The sequence below is a fragment of the Corythoichthys intestinalis genome, chromosome 7 (genome assembly GCF_030265065.1).
Source record: "Corythoichthys intestinalis isolate RoL2023-P3 chromosome 7, ASM3026506v1, whole genome shotgun sequence".
Taxonomy (NCBI): domain Eukaryota; kingdom Metazoa; phylum Chordata; class Actinopteri; order Syngnathiformes; family Syngnathidae; genus Corythoichthys; species Corythoichthys intestinalis.
Window position 1 is genome coordinate 52,135,898 of NC_080401.1, and position 22,402 is coordinate 52,158,299.

General features: G+C 39.2%; 1 protein-coding gene across 4 annotated transcripts in view; it reads right to left on the reverse strand.

The window, feature by feature from the left end:
* The window catches only part of atp10a (ATPase phospholipid transporting 10A), a 98,060-nt gene that overhangs the window by 55,704 nt on the left and 19,954 nt on the right, over window positions 1-22,402 (reverse strand). For 3 of the 4 annotated variants that reach the window (XR_009063913.1, XM_057841786.1, XM_057841788.1), the window contains exons 2-7: window positions 15,169-15,373; window positions 15,003-15,088; window positions 4,714-4,820; window positions 4,516-4,647; window positions 2,560-2,690; window positions 1,105-1,357 (exon numbers count right to left, since the gene is read on the reverse strand). Coding sequence is in view for 3 of the 4 variants with exons in the window: in XM_057841786.1 (XP_057697769.1) it covers window positions 1,105-1,357; window positions 2,560-2,690; window positions 4,516-4,647; window positions 4,714-4,820; window positions 15,003-15,088; window positions 15,169-15,373 (914 nt within the window). In the remaining variant the exon portion in view is untranslated. The remainder of the gene's footprint in view (window positions 1-1,104; window positions 1,358-2,559; window positions 2,691-4,515; window positions 4,648-4,713; window positions 4,821-15,002; window positions 15,089-15,168; window positions 15,374-22,402) is intronic. The other variant, XM_057841787.1, reaches the window with a different exon arrangement.

The window sequence follows — 22,402 nt, forward strand, 5'->3', positions numbered from 1 at the left end:
ATGACAGACATGGCACTAAATGAGTTAGTAGACAGCCGCCATCTTAAAGCAGTAGACTTTTTAGGACGGCTCTGTTGTAGAGAACCTTCCAAGCGAACCTAAGTAACTTTTAATCTAAAATACTTCTAAATCGGCAAAATCTTGACTTGAATCTATCTTTAATTGATGAAACAGTTTTAAAACTTTCATATGTCGAAAGTAGAGAGAAGGGAACTAATGCAATAATGGGAGCAATTTTAACAACTTTTAACAGTTGATTCAGGGTAAAGGGTAAATTAGGGTAAAGAATTGGGCTCGGGCCAATTGTACCAAAAACCTTCACAAAAAACTTCCCATCGTGTGGCCAATGTTTTTTTGTTTTTTTTTTTTTTTGTTTGTTTTTTTTTTGAGGAAAAAAAAAAAAAGTAATTATCACCAATTACTTTGCCAAGTAACTAATTACTCTTACATTCAGGTAATTGAGTTACTAACGCAATTACTTTTTGGGTGAAGTAATTCGTAACTATAATTAATTACTTTTTTTCAGTAAGATTAACAACACTGGGACTCATAACGAAAAAGAAATAGACCAGTTCAAGGAAAGAATCGTCGAGGAAGTTAGGAAATCTTTACAAGTCCTCTTAGAAACACCACAAAGACTGCCTAATGGCAAATGATTTGTGGCGAGAAATCGCTGAAAACACCGGCAGGTCAGAGATAAGGATACACCGCCCTAGTGACTTGGTGGTGCACTACAGCGAAATGTGTCACTTCTACGCAGAGCTTCAAATGCTCATCGATGGCGTAGAGTCGACGGCCTGACACAGAAGCACAAACCAAGCAATAGTAAAAGCTACGGATTCGCAATCCTGTCACTCAAATTATGCCAAACATTGTAGATATCAAGTAAATCGTGTAATAAATATGTAATTAATATTTAATATTTATCTGTAAAATTAACTAATCACGTCTTTGATTGAGTTTTATTACCTATTATCGATGAATATGTAGTAGAAAACCAGATAAGTGTAGGCTTAGATATTAAAACTGTTCTCCAATTCCGGAATGACCCCACTTGTAATCGCTCTAATAACAATACATTGTTTGAATCCATATTGGTCCCACCGTTAGCGTCGTGAGAGTACTCCACGCCCGCCACGGTGCAGCGGCGAAACACCATCTTGTTGTCTGTTAGCGTGCCGGTTTTGTCGGAAAAGATGTACTGCATCTGCCCGAGGTCCTCAGTGATGTTGAGGGCACGACACTGCAGGTGGGAGTCGCTCTCTTCGTCGTACAGTTCAGCGTCCTGGTGGATGAAGTACACCTGGCAGATCTTCACGATCTCAATGGACACGAATAGCGAGATCGGTATCAGAACCTGGAAGACAACGAGCTAATTTTGGACCCCGTCGGTAAATATTTGTGGCCGCATGCAAACACATGCTTCATATCTGACCAGCACAGTGTGACATTTTTTTGGTTCCTTGTGGCATGTCAGCAAGCAGATAAACAGGCATAAATCAATACAAGCTGACCTTTCAATAGAACGAGTACACAGAAAGAGCAGCCTTTGTTAGTGTCCTTTGACAGCATATTAGGGGTAGGAACCTCTGGGTACGATTTGCGATACAAAGCTCACGATAACGATGATACAACAATTATCGATACACGGGTGAGGAAAATCATTCTCGGACAAATTAACTAATAAACAGAAAAACAAGTTATTTTCATCTTTCTGCTATGAATTGAAATGAGTTTATCACTCGTAGATTAGGGCTGCAGCTAGCAATTATTTATGTAATTGATTAATCTATCAATTAGTTAGCTCGAATAATCAAGTAATTAGTGAGACGTTGTAATGGTTTGTTTTGAAAGTGTATGCATTTAGTTTTGAATGGGTAGATACACTGCCCTCTAGTGGCAACAGTGGTTATAACAACTCATTTCACATGGCTAAATCCAGCTGCTCCCTGTTTAGACCAACATGAGGTAAGTTTTTGTTTGAGTTAATGTTTCGTATGCATTTGTAATTTAGCCCTATTTTTAGCCGTTTTTTATTCGTGGGAGTACGTGTTTGAACGGTGAGTTATGAGCATTGTAATAAAAAAAAATAAATAAAAAAAATTAAAAGTTAGCATTTTATAGCATCTAAGTTAGCAGCATTTTGCTACACAAGTTAGACATTTGTTCTGTTGTTGTACTTAGATATTTATACCGTTTGAGGCTAAGCTCAGGTATTTTAATTTATTTTCAGATGAAAAAGCAATTCTGCATAGTTTGAAGAACCACTCGGGAATTTTATTTTGTATTCGTATTTAATGCTCTTTTGAAAGTGCAATCTTAGAAAGCTTTTGTTTTATATCTCCTAGAATCTATTCTGTAACACAATATATGTTCCTAATCAGATTACTCGATTATTCGAACTAAACAGGTGATAGATTAATCGACTACTAAAATAATTGATAGCTGCAGCCCTAATCGATAAACTTTTGGGCAACAAAGTATCACGATATATCACCTTTTCTTTATTTTGTCACACCCCTACAGTATACTGAAGGTTGTATGTTAGCTGTTTCATACCTGGAAGACGATAATCATGGTGAGGAAGAGATAGATGGCCGACAAAACGGGTGACAAGTCTGTGCCCTCTGGACTGAGCACGTCAAAAACTGGCCTCTTATCGCCGTACTGAAACATCCACAGCCCGTGACCTGTGGGAATAAGAGCAAAATATCACTTCCTGTTTTTGTTAATGGCTGATTCTTTCTGCACTACATGTTTGTGTTATGTGGTGATTTATCACACATCTGGTGGCTGCACAGCATCATTAATCATTTATGTGTAAGCATTGTAGAGTTGAGTACATTGTACTTTTACATTATATGACACATATTGACACACAATTCAATATCATTTTGGTGATATACTGTACAGTGGGGCAAATAAGTATTTAGTCAACCGCTAATTGTGCAAGTTCCCCTACTTGAAAATATTAGAGAGGCCTGTAATTGTCAACATGGGTAAACCTCAACCATGAGAGACAGAATGTGGGGGAAAAAAAAAACAGAAAATCACATTGTTTGATTTTTAAAGAATTTATTTGCAAATCATGGTGGAAAATAAGTATTTGGCCAATACCAAAAGTTCATCTCAATACTTTGTTAAGTACCCTTTGTTGGCAATAACAGAGGCCAAACGTTTTCTGTAACTCTTCACAAGCTTTCACACATTGCTGCTGGTATTTTGGCCCATTCCTCCATGCAGATCTCCTCTAGAGCAGTGATGTTTTGGGGCTGTCGTTGGGCAACAAAGACGTTCAACTCCTTCCACAGATTTTCTATGGGGTTGAGATCTGGAGACTGGCTAGGCCTCTCCAGGACCTTGAAATGCTTCTATGAAGCCACTCCTTTGTTGCCCTGGCTGTGTGTTTGGGATCATTGTCATGCTGAAAGACCCAGCCACGTCTCATTTTCAATGCCCTTGCTGACGGAAGGAGATTTTCACTCAAAATCTCTCGATACATGGCCCCATTCATTCTTTCCTTTACACTGATAAGTGTTCATGGTCCCTTTGCAGAAAAACAGCCCCAAAGCATGATGTTTCCACCCCCATGCTTCACATTGGGTATGGTGCAACTGAATATTCTTTCTCCTCCTAACACGGGAACCTGTGTTTCTACCAAAAAGTTCTATTTTGGTTTCATCTGACCATAACACATTCTCCCAGTCCTCTTCTGGATCATCCAAATGCTCTCTAGCGAACCGCAGACGGGCCTGGACGTGTACTTTCTTCAGCAGGGGGACACGTCTGGCAGTGCAGGATTTGAGTCCCTGGCGGCGCATTGTGTTACTGATTGTAGACTTTGTTACTGTGGTCCCAGCTCTCTGTAGGTCATTCACTAGGTCCCCCCGTGTGGTTCTGGGGTTTTTGCTCACCGTTCTTGTTATCATTTTGACGCCACTGGGTGAGGAGGGAGTTGAAAGTCCGTGTTGCCCAATGACTGCCCCAAAATATCACTGCTCTAGAGGAGATCCGCATGGAGGAATGGGCCAAAATACCAGCAACAGTGTGTGAAAAGCTTGTGATGAGTTACAGAAAACGTTTGGCCTCCGTTAATGCAAACAAAGGGTCCATGACAAAGTATTGAGATGAACTTTTGGTATTGACCAAATACTTGTTTTCCACCATGATTTGCAAATAAATTCTTCAAAAATAAAACAGTGTGATTTTCTGTTTTTTTTTTCCACATTCTGTCTCTCGTGGTTGAGGTTTACCCATGTTGACAATCACAGGCCTCTCTAATATTTTCAAGTGGGACAACTTGCACAATTAGTGGTTGACTAAATACTTATTTGCCCCACTGTATATCACATCGCTCAGCACAAGGCTGGATGGATCATAGATTTTTTTGCTTCATTTTGGTGGGTTTCTACTTTCTTCCTTATCAACTAAAGACTGATTTGGATGACAAAACATGTATTGAGCATTCGTGAAAGCGAGAGTTTGTGTGTTTATTTCTACTCCACTGTCACGTACCAACAGCTGCAAAAGAGCACATGACCAGCAGGATGATGACACACCAGAAGACGTCCACATTCATCTGTCTCTCCAGTTTGCTGCGCTTGTAGCGAGGCCCGTTGTTGTTTAGCATGGCCTTAGTCTCGTGACCTGCAGACACACAAACGATTATTTACGTCAAGGCATACCGAGGCGCCGGCGTGGCGCATTGCTCACCCGCGTAAATGACGATGCCCACCGCCTCCTCAGTGTTGCGGATGGTGCAACCCCGTAGTAGCAGGTTGTCTTTGTAAAGTGCGTCTCGTCGGCCGTTCCGGTGGATTCTGAGCGAATAAGTTAAAGTTAATGGCCATATTTCCAGTTTCCAGTAAAGGGAAAATGAAGCAAATCAGACGTCAAACGAGCAGACTGTTTGTCAAATCTGCACTTAGGATGTCACCGCTACAATCAGACGATTCGAAAGCAGGGTTGATCTAGTCCTTTTCAGAGGATTACAATCGGGTAAAAAATAAAGACATCCAATACATTTTGACTGGGAGGGTTGTTTAGCGCCATCAATGGCAGCTAAATATGATCACTAGGCAGGGTTTCCCCTATAAATTCAATACTGTGGCGCACCGCCACACCAAAATAAAAGCCGCCACGCTGTGGAAAAGAGATTTTTTTAAGGCCGTTTAAAACTTGCAGCAGCCTAGTGTGAAGGGTTCAGCGGCAACCTATTCATTGTGTATTGTAATGTCCGTAACTAAGCGAGGCCCTCTTAAAAGACGATCGGACGGGGAGCTGTGACGTAGAAGGAAGCGAGAAGGAGAATGGGCGAGATAGCGGTCCCATGTCGCGGAAGCCCGCTGTTATTTTGTTACTGTTTTTCTTTATTATTGTTGCCACAATAAAGTGGGTAAGCCAATACAGACGCCTCTACTTCTTCCCATCCTAGGTATTAACACTTTTTGCTGGGGAGGGGACATTAATCAAACCGAATAGATTAGGTCAACGGGGTTCAGGGCTACATTTCTCACCAATACGAACCTAATTAATTGATAGGCTAAATGATCAATGCAAAAATAAATTTCTATTGACTTGTACTAACTTTCACACTGCAAATTCATGTTTTAATCTGATGATTTTTCTTAAATCTATTTGAATAATTTTTTTCCATCTTGTTTTGAGTGTTAAAGACTAGTTTACCAGATTAATGGGTCAGATTATTCAATTTAATTTAGGTAAATATGACCATTTGTTCTTATCAAGCCCTTACATCTAAAGATTGGTCATTTTTCACCAAAATCAAGTGGAAAAATGCTTTGAAATAATGTTTTGAACAATATCACTTCTTGAATTAAGAACATTTCTGACGAAAAAAAAAGCTTTTTTATTTAAGATTAAATATACTCACTTTTTGCTTAAAATAAGTGTGTTAAGATTACTTTCAGATAACTACTTTTCTTATTTCAAAAAATCTGAGTGAAATTTACTTGAGGCACTGGCAGATCATTTCACTTACAGTATTTCTAGATTTACACTGAAAATAATTTCAAGAAATCCGAGTAAAATTTACTTGAACTGGCAGATACTTTCACTTATTTCTAGTAGATTTACACTCAAAACAAGGGAATTTAACTAGTCATCAGCCAATCAAACGTGCGTTTGAGGGATAAAAATGGTGTCAGTTAAAAGTCTGAACATAATGAAAGTAATTCACTTAGAGATATCCCGATCCGATATTCGGATCAGATGCCGATATGGGCAAAAAAATGTGCATCGGTATCGGATCAGAACACTGAAAAATTCCGATCCAGGCTTCCGGTCCAGTTTTTTTTTTTTTTTTTTTTTTTTGAAGTCCGGTCCGGGTTTTCCAGCGCACCGATTTACATAATCCATTCCAGTTTTTGCTTTAGCTTCCCTAAAATCCGGTCCGCATTTTACGGCACACATTCAACACACTACATTTACATTACCGTCTCCCAATTTACCGAGAGACTTTATCGGTAAAAATGTCAGCTGTGTGGGATCATTTCACCTTAAAGGACGACAAAGACGAAGAGGCAGAGTGCAACATATGCCACAATAAAGTCAAGCGTGGTGGTAAAGCTGTAAGAAGTTTTAATATAACCAACCTAATCAAGCATTTAGCGAATTATCACCATAACCAATATAAAGAGGATTAAGAAAACCGAAGACAAAAAGAAAGGTCCTACGCAACTAACAGTGGCAGAAACTTTTGCTACACGTGACAAACTGACACACGACAGTCCCAAAGCCCAGGGAATAACAAGAGTAATTGCCGAAGAATTCATTCTAGATGACGAGCCATTATCTCTCGTGAGTAAAGACGCACCATCCAACACTTAGAACTACGGTACAACATGCCCAGTCGTCATTACATCCTTGAGCGATTCGGGTGTGGAAGATTCGAGAACGATTCACAAACATCCAAATTCCGATTATTGAAATATGTCAAGTAAAGCGGAACTAATACACAGCGCGGTCTTCGGGACGCAATGAGAAACTGACCGCATTGCGTCCCGAAAGTAAACATCATGCTTGTCAAAGACCCGGGTAATGCCAATGCTCAACTCACGGTTTTAGCTCAACTCATGCCGCCGGATAAAAAACACAAGAATACCTGACTGCTGCTGACAGCCGCTACAAACTACGCCAACGTCGTTTTACTGGAGATAATAGATATCATATGTACTGTATATAGAACTGGATGCTAAACGACAGACTCGACAGCGTTAGCAACATTGAAGTATTGAAAACCAGATGCGTTAGTAAACAGCCGCCATCTTAAAGCAGACTTCCCTAGTAGGCTGTTGTGAACCTTCCAAGCAAACCTAATTAACTTTGTATCTAAAATACTCCTAAATCGGCAAAATCTTGACTTGAATCTATCTTCAAAACAGTTGTAAAATTTTCACATGTCGAAAGTAGACAGAAGGGAAATTATGAAATAACGGGAGCAATTTTAACAACTTTAACAGTTGATTCGCAAAATTAAATGAATTGAATGTAGTTTAAAGCTGCTGATACAGAATGGGGACTTGAGTATTTTATTTACTGTTTTAAAATGTTAACTTGATACTGAAATAGTCATTTATTTAAACCTGAGAGGCTTTTTATACAATTTTTGTAACTAATGCACGAAACATTAAAATCATCTAATAGCTTGGGGGATTTGGGGGATTTTTCACTGAGGTTGTTGGTGTGTTTTGCTTTTTTAAGACAGTTTACAATATTATTTGCACGTTTTACTGACTGACTATGCCATTTCTGTTTGTTATTTATAATGTTTTGTGTTTGTCACTGAATGAACAGGTCAGTTTCTAGTTACCAACCGTAGAGTGTTATTCAAACTCACCTAATTCAGCTGGCTAGTTGTTATCAAGAGTACTAAAACCTTTTTCAACATGAGTCTGACAACTAAGTAAGGAGGCTAGATAACTTTAAACTTTAACACATGCTCAGATAGGTCGGTATCGGTATCGGCCAGTATCGGTATCGGATCGGAAGTGCAAAACTATATCGGTATCGGATCGGAAGTGCAAAAACCTGGATCGGGACATACCTAAAAGAGGTGAAGTCATAGTGTTTCCGTTTACATTTTTTTCGCACTAGTTAATGCAAGCAGCATTTGACCTCATTGTTTGTGATTTATTATTGTTATTGGTTATTTATTTATACGTTAATAAAGAATTTAGGTGTTCCAAAATGTTTTTTGTCAATTAATAAGCTTCAACAAAAATTTCATTACTAAAGTAGTAAAAAAAAAAAAAAAAAAAAAATTGATTAGTCAACTAATCGTAAAAATAGTCGGCTGACTAATCGGAAGGAAATTAGTCGTTTGGGACAGCCCTAGAATATATGTGTCGAGGAAGACGCTAGTTTGCACTGTTACCGGTAGTTTAACTTTGTGTGTTGTGCATGAACAGAGGTGACGGACCCTCGTCTTTGTGCATGAGAAGAATTGGCAGACCTGCATCATGGAAAATGCTAGAAGAAATTAAATTGGCCATCCGAGTTGTAAGGGAAGCCTTGATGACGAGCGGCGAGAGATCGTTTGCCAAGACCTGCTGCATGCGAAGAGCAGCTTTTGCACAGGTTTGCCGGGGGAGCCTGGCAGCATGAAGCGCTGTGAAAGAGTCCGCCATCACCAACGGGTTTCGAGGGGCCAGTCTGCTGTGTGACGAGGAGGACGGCACAGGCTGGGAGTGAATTTGCCTCATTATGGAAGACATTGAAGGCGACAGCGAAGGAGAGACTGAGTAGGTGCGGAGCGAAGTGCATCTGAGCGTCTTCATATCCGACACTGAGGGTGAAGACTACCATGGTTTGAATGCACAGGAGGAAGATGAAGATTGCTCACAAAGACTTTTATGTTTTTATTAACCAGCACAATTAGTGCTGCACCGCCATGCTGATGCTATGTAACTTCCGTGCCGCTGCTATATAACTGCCGTGTTTGCCGGCGCTGTTTGGAACGAAAAGTTAAGGTGTGTTATTAAAATTTTGAAAACTGTGTATTTCTTTGTCAATGTCTCTTGTTACTAAGTGGGAACACGTGGCTTATAGGCAGGAGAGGCTTATGTATGTACAGAATGGTTTTTCCTTTAAAAATGTACTGGGTGAGGCTTGTAATCAGGGGCGCCCAATAGTCCAGAAATTACGGTAACTAATTACTCTTACAATGAGGTAACTAAGTCACTAACCCAATTACTTTTTGGGAGAAGTAATTTGTTACTGTAACTGAATACTTTTTTAAAGCAAGATTAACAATACTGCTGATGACAGACCATGACTCGCATACAAAAATACAGTGTGTGATCGGACATCTATGTTCTGTATTTCTGCTGGCAAACAGGACATTTGGGCTTAAATAGGAAAAATGATTGATGGCCTGGTTGCTGTGAAAATTTATGGATCTTACACCGTCCTCCCTCCCGACCCCGTGGCAGAAAGTCACAGAGGACAACGTCCATTTATAGAGCCCAAGACTTCCCGCTCAATCACAGTCTAAAAAACTGTGGTGGTCATTCTTCCTTCACCGGGAGAGAAAGCGCTTACCTCAGCGCAAATTGGCCGAGAAACTCCAGTCGATTGGACAATTCTCACGTCCCTGACTGACCTTCGGGTTGCTCTCGTTGCGCTTCCTTCACACTCAAAGCACTTAATGAGTTTTTTTTTTTTTTAACTTCCATCCATGCATCTTCAATAGCGCTTAATCTCATTAAGGCTGAACTTTTTCAATTTTCAACTTTTTACCAAGTAACAACGCAGTTTACATTTATACTGCATGTTTTAGGACAATAAATTGAGTGTAGATGTTTGTTTTATGTCGTCTTGAATTTTTTCAAAGCGAGACTGCGCTCCATCTATCCTGAGCTCTCACCAACTTGTGAGAAATGTTTCTTATCAAAAGACATACTTGTCCACAGTCTTGTTTTGTGCCCGAAGGTTCAAGGATACTAGACAGAAATTTGTGGAATCGTGTCCTATATCGTTCATCTACAGCTAAAACCTAAGCCTTTGGCAATTATTTTAGGAATGCTTGATGATATGGAGACTCTGAATTATGCACAGAAATGTTTTATACAGTATCTTACTGTAGTGTGACTGCCCAAAAATTGCGTCTGACCAATTTGAAGAAATATGTATATCTTACTGTAGTATGACTGCAAAAAAAAAAAAAAAGTTTGTAGAAAAAGGACATTCGTTGTTACTTTTTTTTTTTTCACACTAATAAACTGATTTCACAGGTTAATTCACACGAATTGACAAAACAAATAATGGATGTTTTGACTTGATACAAGTAAAGGTTTTATGTAAAAGCCGACTGAGTAAATATTTACCAAATAAATATTTGACAAAAGAGCAGGTCAAGTACCAATACAGTAAACAAGTCAACCTTACGTTCCGTAAAATATAAACTATATTGAATAGGGATGTCCCGATCGCATATTTTTTGCATCCGAGTCACCTGATTTAGTCCCAATCCGACACCAGGGTTTCCCCTACACATAAAAGATTGTGGCGCACCGCCACACCAAAATAAAAGCCTTGCAAATGACATGTTTTTTTAATTTTTATTTATTTATTTATTGTTTTTAATGCTATTCCAAACTAGCGGCAGCCTAGTATGAAGGGTTCAGCGGAAACCTATTCATTGTGTATTGTAATGTCCGTAACTATGCGCGGCCCCCTTAACACATTCACTCCCAGCAATTTTCACCGGAGCAAGGCCCTTCGCTCCCGGTCGTTTTACTGGATTTTGACTGATTTTGCAAGGCCCACAGTAAATTCTGTTCTATTGCTATATAAACATGGAAGTAGAGATGTCCCGATCGATCGGCATCTCTGGTCCGATCATGTCATTTTCAAAGTATCGGAATCGGCAAAAAAATATCGGACATGCCTTTTTTAAATATATATATATATTTTTTAATTAAATCGTTTTCTAATTGTATTTAACGTTACAGACATAATATGTTACACTCATCCAGAGTCTTTAGTTTAGGCTTAAGGTAGGGTTATCAAATTTATTCCGTTAACGGCGGTAATTAATTTTTAAAAAATTTTTATCACATTAAAATATTTAACGCAATTAACGCATGTGCTGCACGACCCACTCACGCATTGTCGCGTTCAATCTGTAATGGCGCCGTTTTACCTATATATAGAGCTAAAAGTTAGCGTAAAATGAGTAGAGTGAATTTTGGCAGCCTTTGGAGCCTTTTTTTAATTGGCTAAAGCCTTACAATCCCTCTCCCTACGATTAGAAATATTGTGGGAAGCAATGTGGGGAAGAAAGGTAGTAATTGATCTTTTTCTTAACACCCTATGTTATTTCCCAACACAGAGAAGATATATCAATTGGTACCACGACGCACAGTCATGGTTGCACTTCCCATCATGCATTTGGGCAGAACAGTTAAATGGCTACAGTATCATTTACTGAAAGCGCAACAAATACACTAGATGGCAATATTTAGTCACAATATACAAAGTCACATTTATCCTTTAAGAATTACAAGTCTTTCTATCTGTGGATCCCTCTCACAGAAAGAATGTTAATAATGTAAATGCCATCTTGAGGATTTATTGTCATAATAAACAAATACAGTACTTATGTACTGTATGTTGAATGTATATATTCGTCCGAGTTTTATTCATTTTTTTCTTAATGCATTGCCAAAATGTATATGATCGGGAAAAATTATCGGGAATGATAGGAATTGAATCGGGAGCAAAAAAAAAAAGCAATCGGATCGGGAAATATCGGGATCGGCAGATACTCAAACTAAAACGATCGGGATCGGAACGGGAGCAAAAAAACATGATCGGAACAACCCTACATGGAACCCACCAAAAGAAAGATTAGACTCTCTTCTTTCAGCGGAAAAAAACTAAGTTCATATCTTTTTCCATTCTTTAGAAATCAGCATTAGAAAATTGCTTAGTTTGAGCAATTTTTCAGTTTCTGATGAAAAAACGGAGAAAATGAGCTTTTTGTAAACGCATACATTTCAAACATAACTCACTTTAACACAGCTATTTTTTGCTTTAGTTACATCCCAAACATCTGAATAATGTTTTCCTTTTACAAAATAACATGAATAACCAGACAAATAGAGCTTTTGATAGCAAAGTAACAATTTATTCACACAAACCTAACTGAGAGATGACGCTTGGTGGCCGCGACAGTGGGTTTAACTTTTCCTTCATTACCGCCTGTCTCGTAAAGATGGATTTTTTTAAAGTCTTTTTTTTGTGGTGACCACTGCCTCGTTCACCGGGGGACCTTGTGTTCCTGTGGGGGAACTGGTTTGGCCGCGTGCATTTCCGTGCGGGGGATGCGAGCGGCAAGCCTGCGGAACGGGCTATGCTAGGCGAGCAGCATGGTCATAGCTACGCTATACTGGTTGAATCGGGTTGGGGGGTCTTACCAAATGCTCTACTGCCCTCCAGTGGCCAGTTTTATTGCTTTAAAATGGGTTTTGAGCTTTGTGCATTCTATCTAAGATACAGGGGAACCTGTACATGCCAATTGTGAAAAAAAAACACAAAAGACGTATAAGTACGTTTTTGGGACACTGAAGCAATTAAAAATAGAACGTATTTATACGTTTTTGGGAGCAAATGAGTTAAGAGACGATCGGATTGGGGAGCTGTGACGTAGGGGGAAGCGAGTAGGAAGAATGGGAGAACAGGCAAGATAGTGTCGCGGCAGCCTGCTGTTATTTTTTTTAATTATTGTTGCTGCATTAAAGTGGGTAAGCCAATAAAGACTCCTCTCCTTCCCTCCATCCGGGGCATTACAGTATTTTGGATCGGACTTTTCGGCGAAAGTGAGCGGTGGACGGCTATCTTGGACGGAACCGTTTGAATGAATTGGCGCCGAATTGGCCCAAAATAGAGCCTTGCTCTAATTTCAGAGCGCCACGCTAATGTAGCAGAGGGGCAGACGTACTTATATCTGTGCTATCAGGCTGTTTCGGCAGACTGTACGCAATCACGGCTGACGAAACCTTGATAAATGTGCTTTTTTTCCCCAAGTTTATCAAGCTCTGGGATACTCTTAAAATGACTTTCATTCCTCTCCTTGCCAAGCTAAATGGTACGTCAATGTGTGTTTGTGTGGAAATGTAGTTTACGAACAACAACAAAAACTATTCACCTTCTCACTGAAACTGGCAAACTTTTTACACGGCTATTAGAAATACCCCCTACTCTTTGAAATCGGTCCATTAACAGAAGGACTATTATTGTTGTGGTAATGTAGAACGTATTGGGGCCAAAGAAAAAGAAAGACATAGTACATGTACGTAAAGTGCGTAACGGTTTACAGCTACATTACCCCTACGTGATAATACTTTTTTCCCCGTCTTGGCAAATTTAATCTTGTAGCCATTGTATTTATTTTTTTTTTTTTATTTGGCCCGAATCGAAATATGTCATTAGTCTGGCTAATGAAATATTTCAAATATATCTTTGTTATGGTTCTTCTTGGAAAAAAATTAATGTGGTTGAAAAAAAAATTCTCATTAGTCATGATATGAAGCAATTTGGACGCAGCCCACCACCACCACAGCTTCAAAAACTCCTAGGGCAAACCCTGCCTACCTTCAACCTATAAATACAATAAGTACAAAAAAGTACAATAAGTAAGTAAGTAATAAGTACAAAACAAGCTTAATACAATACTGTACTCTTATCGCACGACCAGTTCTTTTCGTCATATTTTTTTCGCAACCTCACAAAAAAATAAATTAATAAAAAAAAAAAAAAAAAAAAAAAAAAAAAACTCCCAAAATTGGACTAACGTTTAAAATGTACTGGAAAAAACGGCAAATTGGTCTGGAAAGTCCCAAAAAAGTGCATGAATTTGGACATAAAAACCCTGAATAGGAGAAAAATGTTACGTAAAAATGAGAATTTTTTTTTTTTTTCCAAAATGTAAAATAATTACATTTAATTGTATTAAAATGGAAAACAAGCTAACATTTACAATTTAGTTCTTATTAAAAGTTTAAAACCAAAATGTAAAAACAGAATACTCATGTTAATGGTTTAACTCAAACAAATAGTCGGTAAAGCTCTAATAAAAACAGAGTAAAAAAATTCAAAGGATGAGTACATTTGTTAAAATGTTAAATAAATGTTGTAAATTTATAGCTAAAATTTAAAGCTAATACAATAAGTACAAAAAAGTACAATTAGTAAGTAAGTAATAAGTACAAAACAAGCTTAATACAATTCTGTACTCTTATCGCAAGACCAATTCCTCTTTTCGTCATATTTTTTTCGCAACCTCCCAAAGAAAAAACTAACGTGGGCCAACGTTTAAAATGTACTGGAAAAAACGGAAAATTGGTCTCCAAAGTCCCAAAAAAGTGCATGAATTTGGACATAAAAAACCCTGAATAGGAGAAAAATGTTACGTAAAAATGAGAATAATAATAATAATAATTTTTTTACATTTCAAAATGTAAAATAATTACATTTAATTGTATTAAAATGGAAAACAAGCTAACATTTACAATTTAGTTCTTATTAAAAGTTTAAAACCTAAATGTAAAAACAGAATACTCATGTTAATGGCTTAACTCAAACAAACCGGTAAAATAGTCGGTAAAGCTCTAATAAAAACCGTTAAAAAAATTGAAGGATGAGTACATTTGTTAAAATGTTAAATAAATGTTATACATCTTTAGCCAAAATTTAAAGCTTTAAGTTTAAAAAAAAAAAAAAAAAAACACCACAAAATATATCCGGTAAAAAAAAAGAAAATATGATGTAAAAATTAGAAAAATTGTTTAAATATTTTGTCAAAAAACATGTTTGAAGTGTAAGATAAGTGAACCACCAAGATTTTGAAATTTCAAATGGAAATAGAAAGTTTAATGGTAACAATTGGTAATAAAGTGAAACCATAAAATAAAATAAAAACCAAGACATTTCCCATAATTCAAATGACTTCCTAAGAAACAACAAGCTACAATACTCACATGTAACCTCGGAACCGGTTCAAATCATTGTTAGGCTTCTCACACTCAATCACGCTGTCGTACTTGGACGGGTCAAAATCGCAGTCCTGCAAAACCGTCAACGCCTCTTTATTAGACACGCCTCTACCATCGTGTAACCCGGCAACGGGAAGCGACGTTGTCTCACCATGTCGAAAAAGCTGCGCACTACCTGCCGCTGCTTGAGGTTTGTCTCTCCGTCCAGCGTGGCCGTCTCGATGTGACACAGGCGGTCCGGGTCGCTGGAGCTCAGCAGGAGGACGTCGGCCGGCAGGATCTCATTGCAGCGTAGCCGGATGAAGTCACCAACGCGCACCTCTTTCCAGAACTTCTCCACGTAGCGTCGCTCTGTCCTGATGACCGAAAAGACCAAATTACGATGTGCCCGACCTACGACGTCTCGACTTTACGGCGTCCGTGTCTGCTTAGCTAGAACATAGTGCTTGTCTGTGTTTGTGCACCAGGAGGAACTCTGCCTTTTTCACCCTCTGTTTATTTTTTCCACATTAAGGCCCCAAAGAAGTAAGCGATAGATAAGTAATTTCCATGGAAACTAAGCATCACATCATAAAAAGAACGAAGAAGGAGACACTGACAAACATCGGTAAAGACTAATGCTGCGTTCAGACCTAAGTTTAACCATCGCACGAAAACGCCTTGCCTAGAGTTGTCCAATAATGACTTTTTAACCGATAACAGATATTCCGATACTGTCCAATTCCAAAAATCCGATACAGATATCAAACAGATACCGCTATACACTCACCGGCCACTTTATTAGGTACACCTGTCCAACTGCTCGTTAACACTTAATTTCTAATCAGCCAATCACATGGCGAACATCAGTGCATTTAGGCATGTAGACATGGTTTAAGACAATCTCCTGCAGTTCAAACTGAGCATCAGTATGGGGAAGAAAGGTGATTTGAGTGACTTTGAACGTGGCATGGTTGTTGGTGCCAGAAGGGCTGGTCTGAGTATTTCAGAAACTGCTGATCTACTGGGATTTTCACGCACAACCATCTCTAGGGTTTACAGAGAATGGTCCGAAAAAGAAAAAATATCCAGTGAGTGGCAGCTCTGTGGGCGGAAATGCCTTGTTGATGCCAGAGGTCAGAGGAGAATGGCCAGACTGGTTCGAGCTGATAGAAAGGCAACAGTGACTCAAATAACCACCCGTTACAACCAACGTAGGCAGAAGAGCATCTCTGAACGCACAGTACGTCGAACTTTCAGGAAGTTGGGCTACAGCAGCAGAAGACCACGCCGGGTGCCACGCCTTTCAGCTAAGAACAGGAAACTGAGGCTATAATGTGCACAAGCTCAACGAAATTGGACAATTTAAGACGTTGCCTGGTCTGATGAGTCTCGATTTCTGCTGCGACATTCGGATGTTAGGGTCAGAATTTGGCGTCAACAACATGAAACCATGGATCCATCCTGCCTTGTATCAACGGTTCAGGCTGGTGGTGGTGGTGTAATGGTGTGGGGAATATTTTCTTGGCACTCTTTGGGCCCCTTGGTATTGAGCATCGTTGGAACGCCACAGCCTACCTGAGTATTGTTGCTGACCATGTCCATACCTTTATGACCACAATGTACCCAACTTCTGATGGCTACTTTCAGCAGGATAATGCGCCATGTCGTAAAGCTGGAATCATCTCAGACTGGTTTCTTGAACATGACTGTACTCAAATGGCCTCCACAGTCACCTGATCTCAATCCAATAGAGCATCTTTGGGATGTGGTGGAACGGGAAATTCGCATCATGGATGTGCAACCGACAAATCTGAACCAACAGTGTGATGCCATCATGTCAATATGGACCAAACTCTCTGAGGAATGCTTCCAGTACCTTGTTGAATCCATGCCACAAAGAATTGAGGCAGAACTGCGCTCTAGTGGCGACAGTGAATATGTCCAGCTGCTCTCTGTTACGACCATCATAAGCTAAGTTTTTGTTTGATTGAGCTTATGTCTTTTTAATGCATTCGTAATTTAGTTTATAGGTATATTTAAGCCATTTTTGTGGGAATATGTGTTTAAACCGTTTGTTAAGAGCATTGTTAAAAAAAAAAAAAAAAAAGTTTGCATTTTATATTATTTAAGCTAGCGGACCTTTGCTATGTAAGTTAGCCAATTGTTCTTTTGTTGTACTTAGATCCTAATTTATTTATTATTTATACCCTTTGAGGCTCAGCTTAGGTGTATAATTTTTTTATGTTTCTTATCCGATTACTCGATTATTCGAACTAACTAGTTCATCGATTAATGGACGACTAAAATAATCGATAGCTGCAACCCCGAACTGGACTTTTGAATAGATGCCCACTGTAGTTACAACTTTCCCAGAAGGGGTTAAAGTTGTCAAAACATCAAATTTACTGAACGTGTAAATAACAAAAGGGTCACACGGTGACAGCAGAATTTTACAAAATATGCGTAGCATGCTACCCGACAGAAAAATCTGCAGCTCATTCTGGTTGTCAACTGCGGTTATGAGATATTTTAAACTAGCTGAAAAAAGAAACCATTATAAAGACTAGATAAGAACTGTCATTAAAAGGTATTAAAACACTAAAGGGCTGTGAGATATCAATAGAACCATTATGTTGCAATATAACAAATATTAATAAAGTTCACAAAAAAATAAATCACATTCATGAGCAATTATCGAAAATGAATCGAAAATTAGGAACATTTCTGAAACAGCCGAATGGGGCGGAGACGTCATAACAAGGAAACAAAAGATCGAGGCAGGTGCCATCGTTGTTTATAGACGAGAGAGTTGCATTCATGTTTTATCAAAAAATCGCTAAAATGGTTCAAACCTGTCATGCTATGTGGTGTACAAATAGCCATTTGTTGCAATGTAGTAGCCATGAGTTCCCGAACGCGAGAAAAAGAGCTGGACTACGCAGACAATGAGTAAAGTTCGTCCGTGCTAAGAGGGCTAATTTTGCAGACCCAGCCTCCGGCACGGTTTTGTATGGTGCTGTGACGGCCCCTGGCCGTTTAACAGTTAATTTTCTGAGACTCTTCCAGTCAGCTGATCGTCGCCTCCACCAGCTGGCTGCTTCCCCTCCCACTATGACGAAGGCTGATCGACGCTGGACGGACAGACGACATCGCCGCTGCTGACTGGCCATGAAAAAGGCGCCAAGCTTCAAAAACCTGCTGCTGTCAACGCTCGGGGAGGTCGCATTTGACAGCATTCTGCCGCGGTCCTCCACGCCAGCTGTTTGCTCGCCATTCACTCTCGTTTGCATTTGATCGCTACTTTGATACACTCCCGCTTTTTCGGTGAGGCCTTTTGCGTTTATTCATTATTGGATCGTTTTTGTTCACCACTGTAAATAAGAGCACTGAAGCAAGTAGGGGTAAGTCGCCATTTCTGTTCAACCCGTTTTCTCCTGTTTTGTATAGCGTAGAAGCTTGGTTAGTGGCTGTCTTTTCTGCCTTCTTTTTCATGATCAGGGTTTAGTTAGCGGGTGGGGTTTAAGTGTAGATTCCTTTTGTTTGTTGTTTTGGCCTGGGCTTACCCTGAAGCTGCGCTTCATCCACATTTTCTACATATTCATTGCGAGTTTGATTGTTGTGTGAATAAATTTGTGTCCACTTGTAAATTTGTGTGGCTCGTTTTATGTTAGGCCCTTAGCGAGCCGTCCGTGGGACGTAACAGGTGCGCATTTTACTCCTGAAAGCTATACGAACTATGGACAAATGAAATCAGGTTTTGCTAAGAAATTGCTGCTGAAAGCAGATGCGGTGCCCACCTATACGCGCAGCCACCTAAATGTCCCGAGATATCAAGAAAGAGGACGATGACTGGCTCTGATGAGACCACCCCACCACCCCAGGCAAAGCAAAGGAGGGAAATGGCCAGAGTGAGTACTCTTTTATCATAAAAAACATATCACGCATTGGATATACGATTGGACACATGTATAAACTATCGCTCGTAAAATATATACAACAAATCCTCTAATCCCATTCATATGTGTGTTGGTTGGTAGAGCGAAAACCGATGATAGCACAATAAATGATAATTATTCTATACATTACTTTATTTTGCGGTCACGGTGTATCAGCTTCACAAAAAGAAATGCAAAACAAACCATTCGGTGTTTCCCACACGATCTGTTGCCGGTGTTTCATCAGTGTCATTGCTCCCCTCAATGATCCTTTCATTAGGCTGCATTGGCTTTCGTTTGGGCTCTAATTGATAACCCAAAACACCAAAGAAAGGTTCATAACTTTCCTCGTCACCATTAGAAGAATGTTCGTTACAATGGATTCGTCGCTGCAACTAGAAACAAAATTGTCCGCCATCATCGCCGCCATTCAGTACTAAGTAAGCATTGAGCCGGTTGTTTCCTTGTAGTGACGTCACGCACACAATATGCTAGATTTCCGGGATCTCGGGGGCGGGTCATTTTAGCTTGACAATCGATCCAAATTTCTATCATTTTCTTGGTGTTGCGATGTGTGTAATAACATGAAGTGGCATGATATGAATCCAAAAGGCATGCGTTTATGGATAAATGATGGAATATTAGCATTTCCCCAGGTGTTGTCATACCCTTTAAGCATTTTCTGTCACTTTTTTTATGGATTTGCATCAAAACTATGGTCCACCATCATTTTCACAGCACGTTTAATCAAACAGTGAATCGAGAGTCAAACTAAACAGGAAGTCAGCCATTTTGAGCATAATTCCATCACTGGATGATGTAAAAACAGTGTGCAGTCTTGAAAAAACAATGGGAAATGTTAAAAAAAAAAAACATGATCTAAAATCACTCTACTAGGACGCGTTGACGTCTTTGTATCACGAGGTCTACGTGCGAGAAAAAAAAAACCTGCAGTTTTTCTATTTATAGTCTTCATTAGCATAAAATGACTTCACACTGTTCTTACAGGACAAGAATTCACACGCACATTAACTCATTTCATAGAGCTCTAAAAATATGCAGACGTGTCGTGAAATGCAGTTATTTATTAAGTTCGTACTGCCGCTAACCTTGAGTACATTAGTAATATATTAACTCAATGGCTGCCATTGAAAGCGATAGACGCCCAAACCCTTTGAAGTGGAACGATCGCTGTGAAATCCCCGGTTCTCATCAAGGGCGTAGGTTTTGTCTTAAAATTGGTAGAACGATATAAATACATAACCTGAATGTCACTTTTTGCTGGGGACGGGACATTCACAAGAGCAAACAGATTGGGTGAACGCAGGTCAGGGAAACATTTCTGACAAATATGAGCTTAATTAATTGATAGGCTAAATGATCAATGCAAAATAAATCTTCATTGACTTATAGTAGACTAACTTTTATGTATATTGGTTCAGATGATACTAGGGCTGCAGCTATCGAATATTTTAGTAATCGAGTAATCGACTGAAAATTCTATCGACTAATCGAGTAATCGGATAAAACAAATATATTTTTAGTTGAAAAGCAATTATAAATACATATGAGAAAACAAGACATTTCATCTAATCTTGAAACATTTTCAGTCAATCAGTGTCTTTATTTTCGATGTTTTTTGTTGAAAACAGCCAACAATTGCATCTCAGATGTAACTAGAATTTAAAAAAAAAAAAGACTAATTCACTGCTTTCACTCAAAAAACCTTTAGATCTTATTGAAAAAAAAAAATATATATATATATATATATATATATATATATATATATATATACAGTGCCTTGCAAAAGTATTCGGCCCCCTTGAACCTTGCAACCTTTCGCCACATTTCAGGCTTCAAACAAAGATATAAAATTTTAATTTTTTGTCAAGAATCAACAACAAGTGGGACACAATCATGAAGTGGAACAAAATTTATTGGATAATTTAAACTTTTTTAACAAATAAAAAACTGAAAAGTGGGGCGTGGAATATTATTCGGCCCCCTTGCGTTAATACTTTGTAGCGCCACCTTTTGCTCCAATTACAGCTGCAAGTCGCTTGGGGTATGTTTCTATCAGTTTTGCACATCGAGAGACTGACATTCTTGCCCATTCTTCCTTGAAAACAGCTCGAGCTCAGTGAGGTTGGATGGAGAGTGTTTGTGAACAGCAGTCTTCAGCTCTTTCCACAGATTCTCGATTGGATTCAGGTCTGGACTTTGACTTGGCCATTCTAACACCTGGATACGTTTATTTTTGAACCATTCCATCGTAGATTTGGCTTTATGTTTTGGATCATTGTCCTGTTGGAAGATAAATCTCCGTCCCAGTCTCAGGTCTTGTGCAGATACCAACAGGTTTTCTTCCAGAATGTTCCTGTATTTGGCTGCATCCATCTTCCCGTCAATTTTAACCATCTTCCCTGTCCCTGCTGAAGAAAAGCAGGCCCAAACCATGATGCTGCCACCACCATGTTTGACAGTGGGGATGGTGTGTTCAGGGTGATGAGCTGTGTTGCTTTTACGCCAAACATATCGTTTTGCATTGTGGCCAAAAAGTTCAATTTTGGTTTCATCTGACCAGAGCACCTTCTTCCACATGTTTGGTGTGTCTCCCAGGTGGCTTGTGGCAAACTTTAAACGAGACTTTTTATGGATATCTTTGAGAAATAGCTTTCTTCTTGCCACTCTTCCATAAAGGCCAGATTTGTGCAGTGTACGACTGATTGTTGTCCTATGGAGAGACTCTCCCACCTCAGCTGTAGATCTCTGCAGTTCATCCAGAGTGATCATGGGCCTCTTGGCTGCATCTCTGATCAGTTTTCTCCTTGTTTGAGAAGAAAGTTTGGAAGGACGGCCGGGTCTTGGTAGATTTGCAGTGGTCTGATGCTCCTTCCATTTCAATATGATGGCTTGCACAGTGCTCCTTGAGATGTTTAAAGCTTGGGAAATCTTTTTGTATCCAAATCCGGCTTTAAACTTCTCCACAACAGTATCTCGGACCTGCCTGGTGTGTTCCTTGGTTTTCATAATGCTCGCTGCACTTTAAACAGAACCCTGAGACTATCACAGAGCAGGTGCATTTATACGGAGACTTGATTACACAAAGGTGGATTCTATTTATCATCATCGGTCATTTAGGACAACACTGGATCATTCAGAGATCCTCACTGAACTTCTGGAGTGAGTTTGCTGCACTGAAAGTAAAGGGGCCGAATAATATTGCACGCCCCACTTTTCAGTTTTTTATTTGTTAAAAAAGTTTAAATTATCCAATTAATGTTGTTCCACTTCACGATTGTGTCCCACTTGTTGTTGATTCTTGACAAAAAAATTAAATTTCATATCTTTATGTTTGAAGCCTGAAATGTGGCGAAAGGTTGCAAGATTCAAGGGGGCCGAATACTTTTGCAAGGCACTGTATATATACCTAAAAATGCCGTTACGCTTGATAACACAGTATAACAC